The 20,843-nt window shown below is 42.6% G+C and overlaps 1 protein-coding gene across 1 annotated transcript; it reads left to right on the forward strand.

The window, feature by feature from the left end:
- The first annotated feature begins 2,864 nt into the window (after nt 1–2,864).
- LOC139928598 (heparan sulfate glucosamine 3-O-sulfotransferase 6-like) lies at nt 2,865–16,222 on the forward strand. Its single transcript, XM_071921203.2, has 2 exons — nt 2,865–3,727; nt 14,549–16,222. The coding sequence occupies exons 1-2, from the start codon at nt 3,186–3,188 to the stop codon at nt 15,165–15,167; spliced, it is 1,161 nt and encodes a 386-aa protein (XP_071777304.2). The 5' UTR covers nt 2,865–3,185; the 3' UTR covers nt 15,168–16,222.
- The last annotated feature ends 4,621 nt before the right edge of the window (nt 16,223–20,843 follow it).

Here is a 20,843-nt window from a genome sequence, read left to right on the forward strand (position 1 = left end):
AGAGTCGCTTTGTCCATCCCTCCGTCTCATTGTCCATCCATCATTCTTGCTGACTTCACTAACGTCCTCTCACACGGTGCTCAGATGAAAGTTGGGAAAGCTGGGCGAGAGGGGCGGGGCTTCACAGTGGCTTTGTTGTTGGTTTTTGTATCCTGTCCTGTGATCCTGCCTACCTGAGGGCTTGGCCCGACGGGCATCCTTGGCCCGACGGGAGTGTGTGTGTGTGTGTGTGTGTGACATCTTTTATTTCTTCAAAGGAGCTGAACTTCAGACACTATATTTTAACAAAGTAAACCTGTGGCTATTGTGATGAGCTGGTCTCTTTTGATGATGTTAAACTGGATTGTATTGGGATAGGCCACCCTGTTTCTAATAACCACATGATCGCATGTAAAACAAAATGAAAAGCGGATTTGTTTATAGATCACCAAAGCTATTCAATAGAAGCCAAAAGCATGAACAGCAGAGTGATCTAATCCAGAACAGTAGGAAAAATACGCTGATATACATCTTCAATCTGGAATTCATTATTCGTAAATATCTCGATGCTATTCATTCTAGACACAATAAAAGCATCAGGTTCCATTTGTAAGAAACTCCAGCGATGCCTCTGGACTGCTAAATGGGCATCTCATGGGTGGTGGTTTCATAGATCTGTCGTAATGGTTTGAAGGATTCTGCCGGGTATCTTGCGGCTATCGCAAATGGCCCGAAAGCTTCTTCCTCGTACTGGAAATGACAAAATGAGAGTGGAACATTCTCCTTTTGGTGGGGAGGATTTGCAATTTGCTGTAATGGCTGACACATGGACACACCATCTGCAGGCCTCTGGCTATGGAAATCAGTAGCACACACAATGATGCAGCACAAGCGCACACCTGCAGACACAAGGATTGCATATAGAGTATACACTGCATATATACATGCATGCACATACACACACGTGTATGGACACACATACACATGCATACGAGCACACACTCGTCTACACAAAGACAGAGAGACAAACGAACGCACACCTACACAAATACATCAACAGACATGCACAAACACACACACACACACGCACACACACACACACACACACACACACAGTATCCAAGCCCAATCCTATACATACAGACACACTTCACAACATGCATGTGTTATTTGTTTCTTCAACATCACCAGCGCCTGTTTGTTTCTTTAATCTCGGTGTTTATATTGCTGAGTCCAAACCTGTCAGTATGGATCCAAATGGAGCAATTAGTATGGGGGAAAAGCAAATAAAATGTCTGATGAAAGCAGGGCTGGATTCTGACCTCATTTTGACTCCGTGTCTGCCGCTAGCGAGCAGACAGTCATTTCCAAAGCTGTGAATTCCACAGTGCCAGGCTGGCCTCTCTTTGGATGGATTTACAATGGCTGTTTGTGCTTCAAAACATATCATTATTCTATATTTGCCTGGGACATGTCAGTATCCACAGAGACCTTTGTTTGAACACTATTTTTCAAACTCCCTTTACAACTCAAAGGATGGAAATTGGAATCACAGGCTTTGTAATGCTTAACTTTGAAAAGTGTATTCCTTTAGTTTTTTTTGTTTTTTTTTAATTAAGTAAGCTCAATTTGTTCTATGGATATTGAGGCAGACAGCAGAATTTTAAAAAAGCTTCATAAAATCCTCAAGTAAAACAGCGAGTTTGTCAACTTCATTTAATATTTTTGACCGTATATTGTCCTCCTCTCTTAAATGCCCCCATCTGTATCTTTCACTCTCTCTCTCTCTCTCACGCACACACACACACACACACACACTCACTCACTCACTAAGCTCGCTCTAGACTGCGTCCCCGGGGTGTGTATGTATGTGTGTGTGTGTGTGTGTATTTCTGTGCAGACAGACGATCTCCTCTGGTCTCCCTTCACCTCCCTTCCCTCTCCTCCCATCCATCCCTCTATCCCCTCATCCATTCAGACGGTCGACTTTGGTGTATTCAGTCAGGTTCAAAGGAGAGACCCCATCTCTCTGTCAGGAGAAACTCTATACATGCTCGAGCTGTACAGAGCGAGGGGGGGGGCATCCCAGTGCTGATCCTTCCTGCATAGCCCCTAAGGTGACATACACAACCTCATACTGTATTTTTTTTAGGAGGGGGGGGGGGCCGCTGTTGGAGGGGCCCCTCCTCTCTGCAGGCCTATTGTTTGGAGGCTTGTGTCAGGAGGCTTGTCAGGAGGCCGTACGTCGGGGTGCTGGTGCGGTGTTGAGTCTCAGGGTGCAGGGAGAGTCCAAGAGGTTTGGATAGACGTCCTCAGGGCTTCTCTCATTCACCGGGCCGACTGAGCCATCTATCATTTGGGTTCAAAGGGCCAAAGAGGATTTTCCTCTGTGGGGTCGGCTTACATTTGGAGAATTGGACGACGAACGTAGATGTATGTGGAAAAAATCACCTAAATCCATTATTAATTCCATAAAAAAGGACAACCTTAGTTGTTTGTGTTGCAAAAAAGAGCCAAAGTAATTAATTATAAATATCATAGCAATATACAATCTATAAGTCCCCACAAACTAAATCCCTACAGGAAAATTGTAAGGATTTTATAGTGATTTCTCATTAGGGTTACATATATGATAGACAGAATGGATGTTAATAATGCATAATGATATGTAAATATAAATAAGACATAAATATGAATCTTTTATCTATGGAAATGAACATTTTACACGGGCCTCTTCAGGAAGTTTACATTCTCATGAGGCATGTTGATCCTATAGCTTAAGGAGGGAAGGGTGGAGACTTGTAAAAAAAAAAAAAAAAGGGCGTATAGGAGAAGGAGAGGAGAAATCTTGAATGAGAGATTAGAGACCAAACCAGAGCGCAGAGAGACGTTGTGAATTCCTATATGACTGGCAATTAACGAGTCATGGTGAATGGCAAATGTTTTCTCGACTGAAAAGATAAAATTAGATTTTTTTTTTTTCTTTTCTTATAATAGTAGGCAACGATTATGAAGATAAGTTTGATACATTCACTGAGCCGTTCCAGTGCTGCGACTCTACTGTACCTCTCCGTGTGATGCCGGACTTTTAGGATACGCAACATGTTTTGCGAAATAAATTTAACAGTATAGACTCAATAAATGTAGGAAAGAAGAAGCATGCTGTCACCGTTTTGGCCCTTTGGCATCGACCTGGAGATCAACTCATGGGATGTAGCGGATGCAGAGTCAGGTTCAACTTTGGGAAGGCGCTGTCCAGAGTGTCAGTGTTCTTCACCATGGTCCTGATCTTCACCTACTTCTTCTACTGTCTCACCGGGCTTTGCGATTCGGCTCCGAGAACTTTATACAGCCAACAAACCTTAGACCGGGACTATGACATTTTGGACGATAATCGCCGCGTACTGGACGACCTGCGACCGTCGCCGCGTCTCCGCACGCAGCTCCCCGACGCGCCGTCTCACCGGAACGGTACCGACTCTGCGGACACCGAGCAGGTGGTGGACGCACCGGGACAGCTGCCACACCAGACTTCGGACAGCGCCAAGGAGAGCGCCCAGAGCAACGGCATCCCTGTGTCCAATACATTCGGGACCAAAACGTTTCCTCAGGCGATTATAATCGGCGTGAAGAAAGGCGGAACCCGCGCGCTGCTGGAGTTTCTCCGCATCCACCCGGACGTGAGAGCGGTCGGCGCGGAACCGCACTTCTTCGACCGGTTCTATGACAGAGGACTGGAGTGGTACAGGTATGTAAAATAAATAAATAAATAAAAATCACCCGTTGTGTATCGTTGCCTATTAGCTTAGTTATGCCAGCAAAACAGAAAATAGAGGGATGACTTTTTACATCTCTTATGAAAAAGAGCTATGCTATAGTAATCCCATAATAAAATTTAGAGGGACACTATATAAATAAAGCAGCAAGTAGTAGGCCTATATTACTATATATGAGATAGAAACTCCATAAAGTATGATAAGGTCATCATATAAATTCACTATAATTTGCCACAGATGCCCTATAAGCCATAAGTATATTATAGAATAGTATAGCAATATAATAGTGATTTCGTTAGAGTTTCTTAATCTACAACTGAGTTAAAGGTTTGCATGTCAGCCACAGAGGATGGTATATTGCTACAGGTTGAAAGGTCAGATGAGCATCAGTGGTGAGAGCCAGTCAGCTGTGGAGAGCTGCTGATGCCTCCTGTCAATAGGCTGTAGGGCCAGTCTAATACACTGGCTGGGCGATGTATGCAGATAACCTTGCCATTAGCCGATATTCTCGCTGTGTGCTGCTATGTAGATCAAGAGGCTAGTGAGCTCTCTGGGGAGCAGTTTATCATCATGACATTCATAAACACCATTTATACTCTTCAAAATGACACCCTGTATTAGCATTCCCTCCATGTTAGTGAATGGTGCATCCTCATGCTGTTAGAAAAGCCAGAGCTACATGTGATGCACACAGCATAGTGATAACTCTGTTGTTTATTATGCATTTTAATATGTTTTATGAGTGTATAGGCTTTAAACCTGATTGATGTATTCAGCTAATATTTGCGTGGTGCCTTGACTTGGCTGAGAATAATATCACAAATGTTTTATGATTTTACACAAGACACATAAAATGTCCATGGGCTACTGTCGTAGTGGCAGCTGATTTGGGGTGACCAGGCTGACCAGAGCTATAATTTGGGTGCAGTTAAGGCCCTACAGAAGGAATGGGACTGGATCAAGCTGGTCCTGATCATCTCCAGATGTTCCACAGGCTGCTGGACAAGGTCCCAGCTGAGCCGAAACCCCTCAGCGGTGTCAGAATAGCATTTTGGATCTGTGAGCATGTGAGAGGTTCCATCACCTGAGAGGAGAGAGTGGGATGTGGAAGGATGGATAGGTAGAGCGCTGATAAACAAGAGTTTTGATAGCAAGATGGAGCAAGAGCGTGAAACTCTCAAGTGTAATTTAATCTTTTTATGACTTTTTTTTCCGTAACCCCCCTAGCTGTGTTTCAACTGAGAACATAAGGACACATGGAAACACTTTTGCCACTGATAATTTTAGCATGCTGCTAGGCCTGCTCTCTCTCTCTCTCTCTATCACACGCACACACACGCACACACACACACACACACACACACACACACACACACTTTGGCACGCTCTGCTCCCTGATCTATTTCCCCTTTTACACTTCCCTCCTCTGCTGTCTCTCTCTCCTGGTTACCCCATTTTTAGCCCATCCTTCTTCCCACATCCTTCTCTCTCCTCCCTCACTGTACTTTCTCACTTCTCTCTCTCTCTCTCTGTTTTCTCTCTTCTAGCTACTCTTCCCTCCTCACTATTCCTTAAGAGTAGTAGAAGAAGTGTTTATGAGGAAATACCTGTGGCAGACCTGGTGTTTCCAGGATATGTTTTATGCGTGTTTCTGTGTGTGTTTTAATTAGTCTGACTCACACCGTAAAGCTGTAAGGCTTTAATGCTGTAGTTTTGTTAGTGCTGCAGTGCCGTAGTGAACCAACATGGCCTGCGCTCGCCTACAGACTGTGAAAAGTTCAAATCAGTCCTAATGTCTCCAAAGGGAAAATGGCACGTTTATAAAAGAAAGACTCCACATGCAACACCTGTTGGAGCTGCATGTTTTCTACTGTACAGCATGATGCAACTCTGGAAAGGCAATAATGCAAGTCAGTCAACACAAAATCATCAGTGTTCATTTCAGTTTTCATCTCAATACTTAACGCTAGAAAATTTGGGTCCGATCTTGATCTTGAAGTCAGTAGTGATGCCAAATCATACCTGCAATCAGCATAAAAATCATGTAAACAGGAAATTTTCCAGCATTCATGGGTGTTGATTTTTCATTTCTTTGACTTTTCATTTATTTGAAGTTGACAGGCTTTGATTGGAGAGTTATGGTCTCTCATAGAGCTGATATGGCTGCAGGACAGGTGGTCAAAACTATCTAAAGTGTTAAATCAACTCTGATGGATGTGGACTGATAGTGTTGATTTTTAACACTGACGATTTTGCTGTGAAGTGAACTTTGAGGCAGCTGAAACCGGAGGTGGAAAGGAGCTGGGGAGATTAACAAAACAACAGAGAAAGCAACGTGATAGTTTTTTTTTTTTTTTTTACATAGCTTCTTGGGTGACATCATTGAAAGGTGATTCCCCCTGTCTGAAATCAGTGGAAGCACCTGCTGTTGTCACTGAATTTCTGAAAAGGGGAGAATCTGTTTGCTGGCATCTGCAGTGAACCACAGAGAAGCTGCTGGAGGTGGCAGCGTGTGTGTGTGTGTGTGGGTGGGTGGGGGGTGTTTAGTGACAGGATGAACTCACCCATGTGGATCATCATCATTTGCATCTGACTCAGTACCAGGCTGGTGTGTGTGACAGGCTCTGGAAAGCCACTCTGAGCTTTGACATTCTATCTTGCTGAAGTTCATCTGAGATCTGACAAGAGTGTAGAGCCTTCAGTTCAAGAGGACCATATTTATTATATTTCTAAGATATATATGGATACAGATATTTCATCAGATTCTTACTTTACTTAGCATAGTTAATCTGCATTGTCCTATTACTCTATTGACTGCCTCTTTCAGCCACAGATGACCTTTGAACGCTTATATTTCAAAAATAATAAATATACACTACCAGTCAAAAATTTGGATGCACCTGATTGAATGTATTCTGTTATTCATTCTCTTAAAGCCATTTTGATCTAAAGGCTCATGCTTAAATGCTCAAAATTTGTTTCTTAGACAAATATAAATAGTGAAGTTGATGCCTATGTATGAATTTCTTTCCAAAGCCTTTGCCTTTTCATCAAGGCAAAGAGTGGCTACTTTAAAGAATCTGAAATATAAGATAGTTTGGATTTGTTTAACACTTTTTTTGGTCACTGCATAATTCCATTTGTGTTATTTCATAGTTTTGATGTCTTTACTAATATTCTAAAATGTGAAAAATAGTAAAAAAAAAATAAAGAAAAATATGTGTGTCCAAGCTGGTAGTGTACTGTAGGAACCTTATTTAAAATGCTTCCAAATAATAAAATTGCTAGTTGTTCATCATTTTGTGGTTGATTCAGAATCTCATAACAGGTAACGTAAATGAATGCACAGCCATTGCCAAAGGCACATGGCCTCAGATTAGCAGATCTGACAACAGTTTGTGCCTTGTGATAATCTGCCTGGTTCCACATGTCTTGGACGGGGAAATGAGCGCGGCCTGGATATGATTTTAGCAGATGGATGAGAGAGCAGAGGCCCAGTCATGCACTGTCATATACTGCGCTCCGTCTTCACTGTCAGATGCTGGAAGGAATCAGAGGCAATCTGCATACTGGAGGCATTTCACAGACACGGTCGCGCGCTCCCATGCGTGTCGTTCCAATATCATTGTCTTCTACGAGACGAGCTTAGATGTCCTTCATGTGTGTTTTCCATTGCGTTTATATCCAAGTGATCCAGGCAGCCACCAGTTTTCATTTTTCTCTCCCCCCCCTCACTCCTCTCAGCCCCCACCCTCACCCCCGCCCTGTCTGTCTCTCCATCCCTTTCCCTCGTTTGCATGTGTGCATATGAGCCCATTACTGGAATGGAAAAGCCGCAAACTGCGTTCAGAATCAAGCAACGATTTAATGATTTTCTGTGTTGTTTTATGGCTTGAAGGGGACTTCATGGAGTGATGGGTTTCATATGGGACTTGAGAGCCACCACAGAAAACTGAAAACCTCAGCTTTCCATGGCACAATGGTCCTGATTGTCATGGCTTTGTCACCATGACGTGGGTCGGACTGAGTAATTCGTATGTTGTGTTCTTGTGTCTTTGGTGCCTTGATGATGTTAAAATGAGCACATTTGTTTTGTTGTCTTGTAGTGGCATGAGCAATTGTTATTTTCTTCTTTGCAGGAAAGAACAGTGCTCTTGCAATGATGGCAGTGTTGCGTGTGTTATGTTATGCTGCTACGTTTCTTGCCATAGTTTATAGCAGAAATGACATTCTAGAAACACAATGATCAGCCTCTATTATATGATTTATGAAAAGATCATTTCTTAATTTCTATTTGAGGAAAAACTCCAATCCACAAGTCCTATCATCGATATTTTGACAGCTTATCAATTGGCTGACCTACGACCCTGTCACCAAAGGCCTTCCCCAATCGGATTGCAATTAAAATATAGTATAAATCCTTTAAGGGCAGCAACACAAGGGCATGGGGAAATGTCAGCACTACTGATAAATTCCATTGGTTCTTAAAAAGGAGAAAATGAAGGGTAAGTACGTTGGTCTTTAGGATACTTTCAATATGCTTTTCTTCAATATACATCAATGTATTTGTGCATGAATTGTTGCACAGAGGTAGCCATTTTGAAAAATAAAGTCACAAAATATTCTTCATCCTATCTGTCCCTCTTCTATATTCCCGTTATCAGTGAATCCAGTAACCAAATCCATTGAACTGAGTAATATAATTACAGTTGCTATGGGATTATGTTCCCTTGGATTTTTTCCATCATGACCTGCTCAGATTTTTTTTTTTTTAGGTTTTTGTCTTTTGTGCTATGATGTGACATTTTTCACTATTTCATTTGAGTACATCTAGGAGGCAAGATTTAAATACATACCATGTCAGTCTGGATTTGTTTTTTAAATGGTGAATATGGACTCTATAATATAATCATGCATATGGGGCATGTTTTCCAGAGGGAAGGTGATTTTCCCAACACCTCATTCTGTGTCCAGCCCTGAGGCCATTAGTGATAAGTAGAGGCTGAACACGCCTGATTGGTCTAGCAGACCAGGAAGTGGGTTTCTATAGTGTTGAGTTCTACTGTGTTTTAATGGTGTTGGATCAGTTGGGTTTGGGTGGTGTCATGAGGTTTGAAAAGGCCTACACTCACACCCCGTATGGTGGGAATTATAATAATTTGAGGTGCATTGCGGTCCATTTCGGGGAGCCTGTAAAATCTTGGGGAAATTTCAGTCATGTCGTTTTAGCTCAGTGCCATAGTTAGCTAGCAGGGAAAACAGTGTGAAGAAATAATGGCTTGGCTTCAGTTGGCCAAAATGAAATGTTTCAGATGCTTGGTAGTCACGCTTGGTTGCACTGCCATTTCCAGAAAAGAATAACATGAGGTTGAAAACAGAGGGGAATATTCAATGGAAATACAGCAACATTACTCTTGGGAAATCAAAAAAACCGATTGGTTTATCACACATAATCAAACTATTAAATGGTTCCAATCAATTCAGATCTACAAATGGAATCATGAACAAATCTGGGTCTGCCACGGATAAATTTAATAAAAGGGCAAGACAGCCACCAACATAATGTTCTGTTTAGTAACATCCTGCAATATCAGCAAACCCTTTGTAATTGCTACTGATACTTTCATGTGCCAAATGTTGAAGCCATTACCGAGCCTCAGACCTCCCCAGCAGAGCATCGCTGACCCCACATCCTGCTAATTATGACTGGACACACTAGTCACTAATTAGTGCTTGGCCAAGAAGAATTTAATCTCTATAAAGAAAAGCCCACACACATGTACATGGATGTACTCACGCCCCCCCCAAACACACACACACACACACACACACACACACATTGCAACGATGTCCTACTGCATCCTCCATCACATATGATAATACAGAATGCTCTTCTTGGGAATGTAGCAGTACAGCTAACCCCTGTGAAGAAGTAACCCCCTTGCATCATTATTCATAGGAAAAACTCTTCTGATAACAGTGTATTTCAAATCTGTGTTACCAGCCTTTCTGCTACTTGTGGTCTTTCTAACCCTCCACTTCCTCTCTCTGTCTATGGAGAGATGTGTGAACTTGCTGGGTTTGGGCAACAAAGGCCAAAAGCACTGTACATTATGCATCAAGTATTTTTTCAGCAGCGTGCGCTTGTGTCTGACTATTACTATAGCTTGGATACTCACTGTGCCAGCATCCCCGTATAGTATCAGATCTCTGGCTTCCCTTGTGGAATGTGGAAAGTTTATTGCGTTGCTACTCAATCTCAAGTCCATCCTCAGGCCATGCTGTAGCCTATACTCATTAATTTGTTTTTCTTTCCATTTTTGACGTCCATGACACTTTGAGGCCCCCTCACCTGCTCAGGTGTCCCGTTTAGACAGAGAATATTGAGACGCCGCGGCGGCAATGACCCTCCATTATCCCACAGACAATGTGGGTGACGAATCCTCTCTTGTGTGTGCGGAGTCTTCTGCAGCTTCATATCAGTAGTGTGAGTAGCGTGTTCATGTGCTCTCATGGTGACATGACGGTTAACTTGCATGCTTTGTCATTGTACAGCACAGTAGGCGAAGGTAATACTTAAACTGCTCTATCTTCTGCCCATCGATCAGAAGAGTGACAGTCCATTTCACACACCAACAGATACACGTGTGACGTCTCAGCTGTTGTGTGTCATCCATCCATCACGCCAAAAACCTTATAGGATTTACAATTTTTTTTTTGTGGAAGGAGAATAACAGCATATGTTTCACACAGGCACGGAGGCGTTAAGCGGTGCGCGGCTGCTGAGGTTCCCACACTCAGCCAGTCAGCCTGACAGGCCGTCCGTGGCCCTCGGGCTCCTTCTGACACCCTCTGTGCACGGCACTGCTGGGAAATGTTTTCCTTCAGCTCCTTGTTTGTTCTCTCCTTCCTTCTCTCTCTCTCTCTCTCTCTCTCTCTCTCTCTCTCTCTCTTTCGTTTTTATGGGCTTGATTTTCCACCGCCTCTTTAATTGGGTCTCGGTAAAAGAAAGTGTTTGGGCGTAGACACGACTGCCAAAGCGGAGCGCTCGGTGGCTCCTTCTACCAAGTCAGCGTTTAGCGTGGATGGTCCAGTAAATGAATATAATAACCCGTGGAATGTGTATCTGTTTTCGGTTTCGGAAAGCGACACGTGGTGATTTGGATTTTGAAAATGATTTTGTTTTTAAATTCAAAACACTCACATGCCAGAAGTTGACATATAACATAACATTTTTTTGTCAGCGCGCTACAGGAAATGTAGCTGCGGCACTTCAGCAGGAGAACCCGCAGTCTTGGGGGGGCAGGAAATCTCTTGGCCACATCCTTGTTGCCGGGGTTAGTATTTAATCTTCTGATCCAGACTGCCTGGTACATATCGGTTGTATAATCAGCGCTGCATCACTTCAGGGAGGAAAAGCGCTACATCCTTCTAACAGCGGGGAGCTCCAGACTAATGTGGCTAGTCAGCACGGCTTTCCAATATTGGGCTAAATAGAAAACATCTTCATGCCCTGAGTTACTCTCGCTGTACTGTTTTTTAGATGCCAGGGGAACAGTCTGGACTGCGTTTGTTTCGTTACGGTTATGAAGGGAAGCTTTTGTCACACGCTCCTCATAATTCTTCAGGTTAAATAAAAGCCGTATATTTGTAGATGATATATTCAACAATAGATCTGTGTACACAAGCAAATTCTCAAACATTGTATTTACCCATTTCTGTGCACATAGTTAATTTTGCCCGACACCACATACACAAACAGATTTATGATCGAAAAATGGCTATTATTGATTCGTTAATAATGAGACAGATTGTGATGGGGGATAGGGATCCAAGGAGAGCAGGGGGAAAAGCCACATGCCATTAACTATTCATGAGTATGGAAAGACAACTTATGGTCAATTACTGAAGTGACAAATATCACTTATGGAGTGAAGGACAAACCCAAGGCTGTGGAGGAGAATGCAGACGAGAGCGAGGGAGAAGGCTGCTTCAGTTTCTCACCAGTAAACACTGACACCTCCGTACTCTCATTCATGCACGTGTACACACACGCACAGACACACACACACACACACACACACACACACGCACACACACACACACACACACGTATACACACACTGTGACCATATCCGACGGATAGAGACAGACCTATCGATTAGATGGAGAAAAACAGGGGACAGACAGACAGGGATAGGCCATTTGCAGCTCTTGTAGTTGGATAGTAATCAATTAATGGTCTTTTATTATGGGGATCATTTAATGGGGTTTTGACATGGCTCAACTTTAAGTAAAGGGAGAAACTAGAAATTTACTCAGGAACAACGCTGGAGAATTTTATTCTGCCTTCACGCCTTGACTAGGAGTTTTTCTCCAGACTCATGGTTGACTCCATGTGAGCACAAGAACCTTTTCCATGATTACAGACTGTTTCCTCATAGTTGCAGCACTATCTCCACCTCTAATTACTTAAGTTACAGTGCTGCCTTCGACAAGACTGCAGTCAGCGGACCTGTACTTTGGCTACAGAGGCCTGCTGCTTTGAAGCACAGGCAACCAGTGCTTACTTCAAGGCTATTAGAGGGTCAGTTTCATCACCCCTCTCTTGCTCACACATTGAGGCTTTGCTGAGTGCTAGCTCTCTCAGCTGCAATATACAGACCTGAAGGATGTTTACACACTGGACTCAGGGAGTTCATTTTAACTTTCAAAGCGAGGTTCACTGATCTTTTCCTTCCAGCCGTTTTTTTCTTCTTCTTTTTTTTCAGTTTTCAGCATAAACGATACGCAGGGTGCACTTATTTACTGACGTGATTGGTTTTAAATAAATTCCATACTCTTGTCATTGTTTGGTTTTCATCCATTTCGCCCATTTCCATTTCATAGCCGTTCTGCTTCCCACTGTTGTTTTTGTACCATGTCAAGTTGTACAGGGAAACACAAGGACTAATGAACTGTTATTTTATCTAAAAGATGTCTTGAAGCAATCATCAAAGTCAATGAAGCGACCACAGAGAATCTCACTAGAATAACTGGCAAAATTAAAATAAATTTCCCCTGGACAGAAATCATCATGAGAGACGTGCTGTATTTGTCTGAGCTGTGTGCATTTCTTAAAAGGCCGCAGCATGAATGGCATGTCCATCAGTCATCTAAACTTTTGAATGGACTCCCATCTTTGACATTTGGACTTAATGCAGACTTTCAATCTGAAACAAATAAAGCATACAGGCTCCTCAACTTGTTTATTTTATAGGAAGCCACAGCAAAGCTTTCCTTTTCCAGTAACATACTATAAGATGTGGCGGGTAAATGGACCGCAGAGAATTAATTTGCTGTTTTGAGCATTACTCATCATCCATTTGTCAAGCAAAACAATTTGTTTCGGAGATCCATGTTCACCACAACACTGCCCGACACAGTCTTTGGATGTAAAAAGTAGACATATGAGCGAGCGGATACCACATGTTACCCACGATTCCCACAAGGCCAGCCTTTTGCCAGATAGTGTGAAATAAGAGCAGTCTCAGGACAACTACATCCATCTGCAGAGAGATACTGTTGAATCAAACCAGCATGTCAGAACAGAGATGAGAGGAGAGCAGGTGCACAGGAACATGCACACAATAATGTACAGAAGAAATTACAAAGATAAGTATAAATAAGCATAAATTAGTAGATTAGTGATAGTTTATAGATTACAAAATTTTAGATCAAGTTGTAGAAGGACACAAAAGGACTAATGAACTAATGAATTACTTATTTTATCTAAAAGATGTCTTGATAAGCAAATAAAAATAAGCAAATAAGCAATAGAAGTAGACAAATCAGTGATAGTTTACAGATCTGTGAACAGGTTTATAGTGATAGTTTAGATCACTGATAGATTACTATTAATGCAAAATGTATCTCTACAAGATAATTACACCTAATTCAACAGACTCCTTTTCGCCAACGTGTATGCTACACAGCATCTCTCACCACTGCCTCCATATGTTTAAAACACTAGCTGAGCTCAGCAGCTTACCATCCCTGCTGTGCTTCCTATAGACTTTGGTCTGTGAGGTCCTTGTAGGAACACGTGGGGGTGGCGTGGGGTGGTGGGTGGGGCGGTGGGGGGGGGGGGCACTTTGCTCTTGCAGGAAAAAGGGGGGTGGAAGTCTTAAGGAAATTGCTGTTAAGTGGGTCTTGTGGCTTTGTGGCTTTGACTCATCAGGCCCGTTCTGAGTGGATGGCCTTCCATCCTGCAGGCCCTGCAGTGAGACTGGGACGGGCCGTCTGGGGCCCTGGTGTGTAAACATGCTACAGTATATGGAGCTTTAATCACACATATTTTGGGGTGGGCTGTTTTAACGTATCGTATACATACTCAAATGTGTTTATGTTGTCTTTTGACATGCTGGAATAGGTGATTAGCATGATGTATTTGTCCCCCACATGATGAAACTGGGGAGGGGGACTATGGATCAGACTGTGTCCGTACATCTGTCAGTTTGTCAAACATGATTTCTCAGAAACCACTGGTCTGATTTTCACAAAACTGCGAGGGATTTTCGCACTGTGTCCCAGAGTTTACACTGATTGACCTGATGGGGGCACTATAATTAAAGTTCTAAATGTTTAACTCAAACGTGATATCTCAGACCCCATTTCACTCCTTTAAACTGTAAGACATTTATGAATCAACTTTAGCTTATTATATTAGAGTGAGAAACAGTCTCCACTCTTATGTCATTGAGTGTTGAGTCATACTCTGATGATGACCAGTTCCCCCTCGTCTTCTCTTTCAGGAACCTGATGCCTCGGACGCTGGACGGCCAGATCACCATGGAGAAGACCCCCAGCTACTTTGTCACGAAGGAGGCTCCTGGCCGTGTCTGCACTATGAACTGCCGCACCAAGCTCATCGTGGTGGTCAGGGACCCTGTGACGCGGGCCGTGTCTGATTACACCCAGACGCTGTCCAAGAACCCAGGCCTTCCATCCTTCCAGAGCCTGGCCTTGAAAAACTCCTCCACGGGTCTGATCGACACCACGTGGAGCGCCGTGCGCATCGGCCTCTACGCCAAACACCTGGAGAACTGGCTTCAGCACTTCCCCTTATCTCATTTCCTGTTTGTCAGCGGCGAGCGGCTGGTGTCCGACCCGGCCGGGGAGATGGGCCGGGTCCAGGACTTCCTGGGGCTGAAGAGGGTGGTGTCGGACAAGCACTTCTACTTCAACCAGACCAAAGGATTCCCCTGCCTGAAGAAGCCCGAGGGGAGCAGCAGGCCTCGCTGCCTGGGGAAGTCCAAAGGCAGACCGCATCCCCAGATCCCCTCCGAGGTCCTCCAGAGACTCAGGGACTTCTACAGGCCCTTCAACCACCGCTTCTACCAGATGAGTGGACAGGACTTTGGCTGGGACTAACGGAGGACAGGTTCCTGTCATAGTCCAGATGCAAAGGCTAGTTTTGTTTCTGGAGAGACTGTCCTGTCCAGTTCAATGCTCCACAGGGCCAACAATCTCAGGGAGGGGGTAGAGGAACATGGTGTCTCAACTTTGAACCGTTCTGCCTCAGTGGAATCGACAGGACACGCAGCACATAGGAACTGTCGAAACTCAAGGCAGTAAATAAAAGAGCCGGCCTGTAACATGGCTCAAAATTCAACCATTCTCTTGCTTGTGTGTTTATGTTTATATAACATATGAGAATTAGAAACAAACTAGCTACCAAAGGGAAAGAGAATAAAAAAGCCTAAGACTTTTGATATTAATTTTGATTTACATCATTTTATATTTTATTTTTGTTTGTTTGTTTATGAAATAAGCTGATATTTATAGTTTCTGTTGATTTAAAATACAACAGATACAGAGATTTTTAATGGAAAAATGTATTTATTACATGACAAAGCAACATCGAGACATAAAACTGACGAAAGGGTCTTTTACTGGGTTATACACGCCAAGACAAACCACTATTTCTCTTTACTTATGAGCAGTATTACTTTGACTGCATTTATGTTTTCATTATTATACGGTTATGTATTATATTTCATTTGAACTCAAGAGATAGCAAAGCCTTGTATAAAGGTCATGATACAACTCCACATGTCTTATTTTGATGTTGCAGGCTATTCCCCTGTATTTGACAGTTGATATGATACCAGTGATACCTCATCTTTAAATGAGAATTAAACTAACAGTTATGTGAAATCACACATACATACATTCCATTTACAGAAACGTATATGTACATATTCCTCTCTTCAGATGTACATCACTATTGTTATTGCCAATTGGACAGTACCAACTGGGTATGAGTAAATATCATTATTGAAGGTAACAGTTATCAGTTATGTACAAGAAATTCTTATTTTGATCTGTGATGATTTTGAACCATTTCGGAGCTCCATATGTGGAGCGCATAAAGCATAGTAATATGTATGAAAGCTTTATTCTGTGTTGTGAAGTACTAAGTAAAGTTTTATCTGACATGACATTCATCTGGAGTACAGTGTTTCATCATATTTCATTCATTACTGTAAAGTCATCACTCATACTGAGGCTCGTCATACGAAGGCTTCCTAGAAGGCTTGTTTATTTTTTGACCCTCCAAAGTGAATCCTAATCCGACCAATGTAATAAATTTAGCAGCAACCCACACCTTGTCTAATCCCTTCGCCTCAGTAAGGATCAGCCAGAACCCACCAAGATAACCCCATTAGTGCTCCTGCAACAAAGGAGTTCTCTCTCTCTCTCTCTCTCTCCTTTTCTCTTTCTCCCCCAGTCTCTCACACTCCCTTGCCTCTTGCCACTTCCACACAGTAAGACCACATGTACAGTCTGAGGCCTGTGTGCGCTGTGGCCTTTAATTATGAAATATGTCAGCTAACTTAGAAAGCCCCCTCCTTCCTCTCTGGGCTCAGAATTAGCAGCGCTCCTCTCTTTCATGGTACACTATTCCGTGTGGAAGAAAAAAAAAAGAAACCATCTGCTCTGGTGGAACAACCAAAAAAGGAACCCACTTTAGCACTGAAATATACACTGAGCTGCAGATGTTTTTTTCACAATGCACAGAGACATGGCTGACCGGCACTTGCAGCCAATGGATAAACCAAAAATATTCAATCAAGTCGATTGACACTACGTTTCTTTTGTGGAAACGTCAGTGGTTTGTGAATGACAAAAAAAAATGTATGTTCATGTGTGCTTGTGTGTGCATGCGTGCAAGTGTGTATACACACACACACACACACCCATTGCCTTGGCGCTCTCCATCCCCCTTCCATCCATCTTGCCTCTTCTACTTTCGGCCAGTATTGCTGTCACATTCCTCCTCTGTTTTATATGTCTGGCCACAGTGTATTAGTGGGCCTCACTAAAATTTAAATGTCCTTGGCTCACTTAATCTGTGCCAACTTTTATTGCTCTCTATTTAGCAGTCTTTCTGATAGCTGCCATTTCCCTGTGCCAGCCCAGCAGTAGGCATTAAAGATAACTGATTTCCCATGCTGGCATCTGGGAAAAACGTTAGTACCAGTGTTCACAGTACTAGCCCAATAGTAGGTTTCATTAAATCAGCAGGACATTCAGCATAGTCTACAGTAGTTTGGGTGAAATAGATACAATCATAGTGAATGAATAAAAGTCTCAAGTCAAGAAAATCTGAGGAACGATTGAGAATACAGTCTCTAAAAGCAGGACTGGAACTAAAGATGTATGCTGTCATTTGGGCTTCACAAAAAAGAGCTAGTGTACATGCAATAAAACAGAGCTTCATCCAACTCTGTGCTCTTGGCAAACAAGCCTTACATTATTGCTTCTGGTCTGCGTTTGCACATATTGTCCCATATGAGCTCACGAACAGCCGACCTCCAATAATGGCTGCCATAGGAATCTGTAGACACTAACAGCATTTTTCCTGACTCATGTTGTCAATATCTGCAAATGTAGAGAATTGCTTTTGAAAATTTCAACTATGAAGTGCAAAACACTAGCAGGTCCAGAGGAGCTGTTGCATGAATTCAGAAATTGAGTTACACGCTAAAGGGTTAATTTTACTTCTACTTGTCCTTTCCCCATTGAATCCAAGCCCAGAGGGGACAGTTTAGATCCGAAAAGGTTCTTAGGCTGAAATGTATACATATACTAAATCTATAGAAGACAGGAAGACAATGGCTTCTACACTAGATCTAGTTTGTTTGAAATGCAGAATGAGCTGGACTACATTTGTTCCAAACAACTAGAAAGCTCATACAAGTGAAATTACAAGTTCATAAAACTCCACATCTTCCATTCTCATGGGGACAGCAATTTGTTTAGCTTTGGTTGGCATGCAGCTTCCAAGGATTTGAGCCCACAATTTAATGCATGCCACCAATTCCTACCATTGTGGATTTGTTTGCCTGAATGAAAATCGCCCAATGAGGATTGGGTTACACGCCACTGTAACTATTGGAGATTAGGCATGATGAGGGATGTATATTTTGTGCGGTGACTCTTATTTGGGGAGAATGGGCACATGGCAGACTAATCAGAAACACTCGTACGGAGGGATGAACCCCTCTGAGGGCTGTGATGAAGGAAAAGGGCTGATTTCTATGCAGCAGATAAAAAGCAGGATTAGAGTGTAAAAGTGGTTTCCCTTTGAGGAGCCACAAATGAAGACGGTTCATACTGGGGACTCCACACATTTTCCAGCCGTACCGCAGTCTCCTTCGATTCAGGGAAGAAATGCTCGGGGATTTTCTCTCTTCTCTGCGGTTTAGGGCCCACAGTATCTTGTTAAATAGTGACTCCAGCTTTAATTGAGGAGAGAGTAATTAGGGTTAGAGTGATTTTCAAATGGCCATAGTAACTCAACGCAAATTGGGGAACTTTTTAGGGATATGGATTAAGAACTTTTACAATAGGATTTTTATAACATTGTTTTTCTGGACACTTTTCAGCACTTGCCTCGTGTCATTAGCATTTCAGTCTACAAAATACCAGTTACAATCTGCTTATTGGGCCTTGATTGGAAAACTTGAACAATCAAAGTTTATAGAATGGCTTGCACTCTTCGCTGATGAGGTTCTGACTGAGCCACTGTTGCCAACTGGATGGAAACCCTTTGCACTTAAAAAACAGAGCATTCATTTTTGAAGCACAGTATGGAAATTCACACCCCTTTGTATGAAAAAAAAACACACACAAACCAAATACTGGGTTTAGTGGATTCACTTCCCATTTTGTCTTCCAGCTGCATCTTTAAATAAAATGTAAACTCACTACATGCTGTCAACCTGAACCTGTCTCCGAATGAAGGAGGTATGCACCTGGCCTTCATGCATGGCTCCATTTCATTTACCCCATTCACTATTCTGTGACAGTGGATTCCAGCCCCATGGTTTGACTTTGCCATGCCTATATAAAAGCACAAATTGGTTCTTGATTTGTTCCATGGTTTTATTAAATGTGGCGTAATATCGATTTTATTAAACCATGGAACAAATCAAAATTGTATTAATTCTTTATGATAGATTGATTTGAACACAAAATAATTATTCACATGTGCGGGAGATCATCCAGGCAAAGTTTGTCAGCAATTTGGGACACATGTGAAAAAGACACATCCACTGTAACTAGTGGGGTTCACATGCAAGCATGTACACACACACACACACACACACACAGACTGTACAGACGCACACAGTAGCCCTGCTGCCTTTCCAAAAAATACATACATACTAGCCATGTGAGTGCGTGTCTCCGTGATGTGATATGCCATATGCATCCTCTCTGACTCAGTCCTTCCACTGGTTGTGTGTGTTGGTGGTTTTTTGCTAAGAATGGCCACACCACAGCACCGTCTGGTGACATACTGTACAGCACGCAACGCGGAGCATCACGAATGGTCATTTTCTAAACACACAGACATGGCCAAGTCCTAAAACACTTTCACATGTTGGACCTTCTCACACAACTTCAATAAAAATGGATGTTGAGTGCTGGCATTTTAATCCTCCAAACAGAGAGCTTTGCAAGTCCATTTCAAGTTTTCACATGATTTTCAGCTATATAAAAAGGATTTGAGGATTCTGTGAGTTTTACAATTAAAAAACAGACTGTGCAGTGTTGCGTAATGTATAACATTCACAGTCTAAGTGATGTGAATAGAATTTACAAGTGCAAGTATGTTAGCTTTCCACATATGGATCTTCCTATGAAAGCTAGTAGACTGGAATATATGTATATAAATCTACGTGAAAAACAAAGATAGACTACAAATAAAATTATCCTTTTTTCATTATCCATATAATAACTGCTTTCTGAGCATGAACATGGATGGATGCTTTCCGTGTGAACCTGAGAGATTTGACCCAATAACCTCCGGCAAGATAGATACCTCTACACTGCAGTGATGAATATGTGCTGATGGCTATGAATAGATGTGGTTAGACTGTAGTAACATGCCACATACAAGCCGAGTGTAAAATGAACCTCACACCCTACTGCCTGCCTGTCTCTCCTCTCCCTGCTCTTGTCATAACAGCGAGCCTGTCACCTTCAGTCTGGGGGGAGGGAGGGAAACGTCTTCTGACAAATGTAAACGATACCATTATCTGAGTCATGTCAGCATGTGGAGGCTTATACTAGGCACCTATAGGAGAAACACTAAAAAGTAGACATAAGTGACAGTGGATTTACTGTTGTTTTTGGTCACTATTAGTTGGAATGGCTGTATTAAATTGGAAATTCATTTTTGTTTATAAGAGGATTCTCTCAAGGCGCTACTGTTTGGCTCAATTACTCCCTGGCTTGATTTCATGTCCTCAATGACATCATTGTTGGGCTGCATTTGTGTGTGTGTTGCTTGGGAGGGAGGGCCGTGGTCTCCAGGTAATCCGCTCCCCCTTGAAAGCGTCAAGCAAACCTTCTCAGGCTTCTCATCGATGACAACATACCACTTCATACGGTGAGCGCTAAACCAGAACTGCGCTCGAGCTTTGAAGCCATTGTTAAAGCCTGGGAGGGTGTAATACCCTCGGCCACAAGGGGACGATGAATGGTATGATTCATATCTCATAAAAGACGACACCTGTGAGCACATGCCACATCATG

The sequence above is a fragment of the Centroberyx gerrardi genome, chromosome 7 (assembly GCF_048128805.1).
Source record: "Centroberyx gerrardi isolate f3 chromosome 7, fCenGer3.hap1.cur.20231027, whole genome shotgun sequence".
Lineage (NCBI taxonomy): Eukaryota > Metazoa > Chordata > Actinopteri > Beryciformes > Berycidae > Centroberyx > Centroberyx gerrardi.

What these genes read in the sequence shown, in the direction of transcription:
- LOC139928598 (XM_071921203.2), top strand. Translation starts at nt 3,186, where the DNA reads ATGGGATGTAGCGGATGCAGAGTCAGGTTCAACTTTGGGAAGGCGCTG. An exon ending in AGAGGACTGGAGTGGTACAG is followed by an intron (nt 3,728 to 14,548) that starts GTATGTAAAATA and finishes CTTCTCTTTCAG; the next exon opens with GAACCTGATGCCTCGGACGC.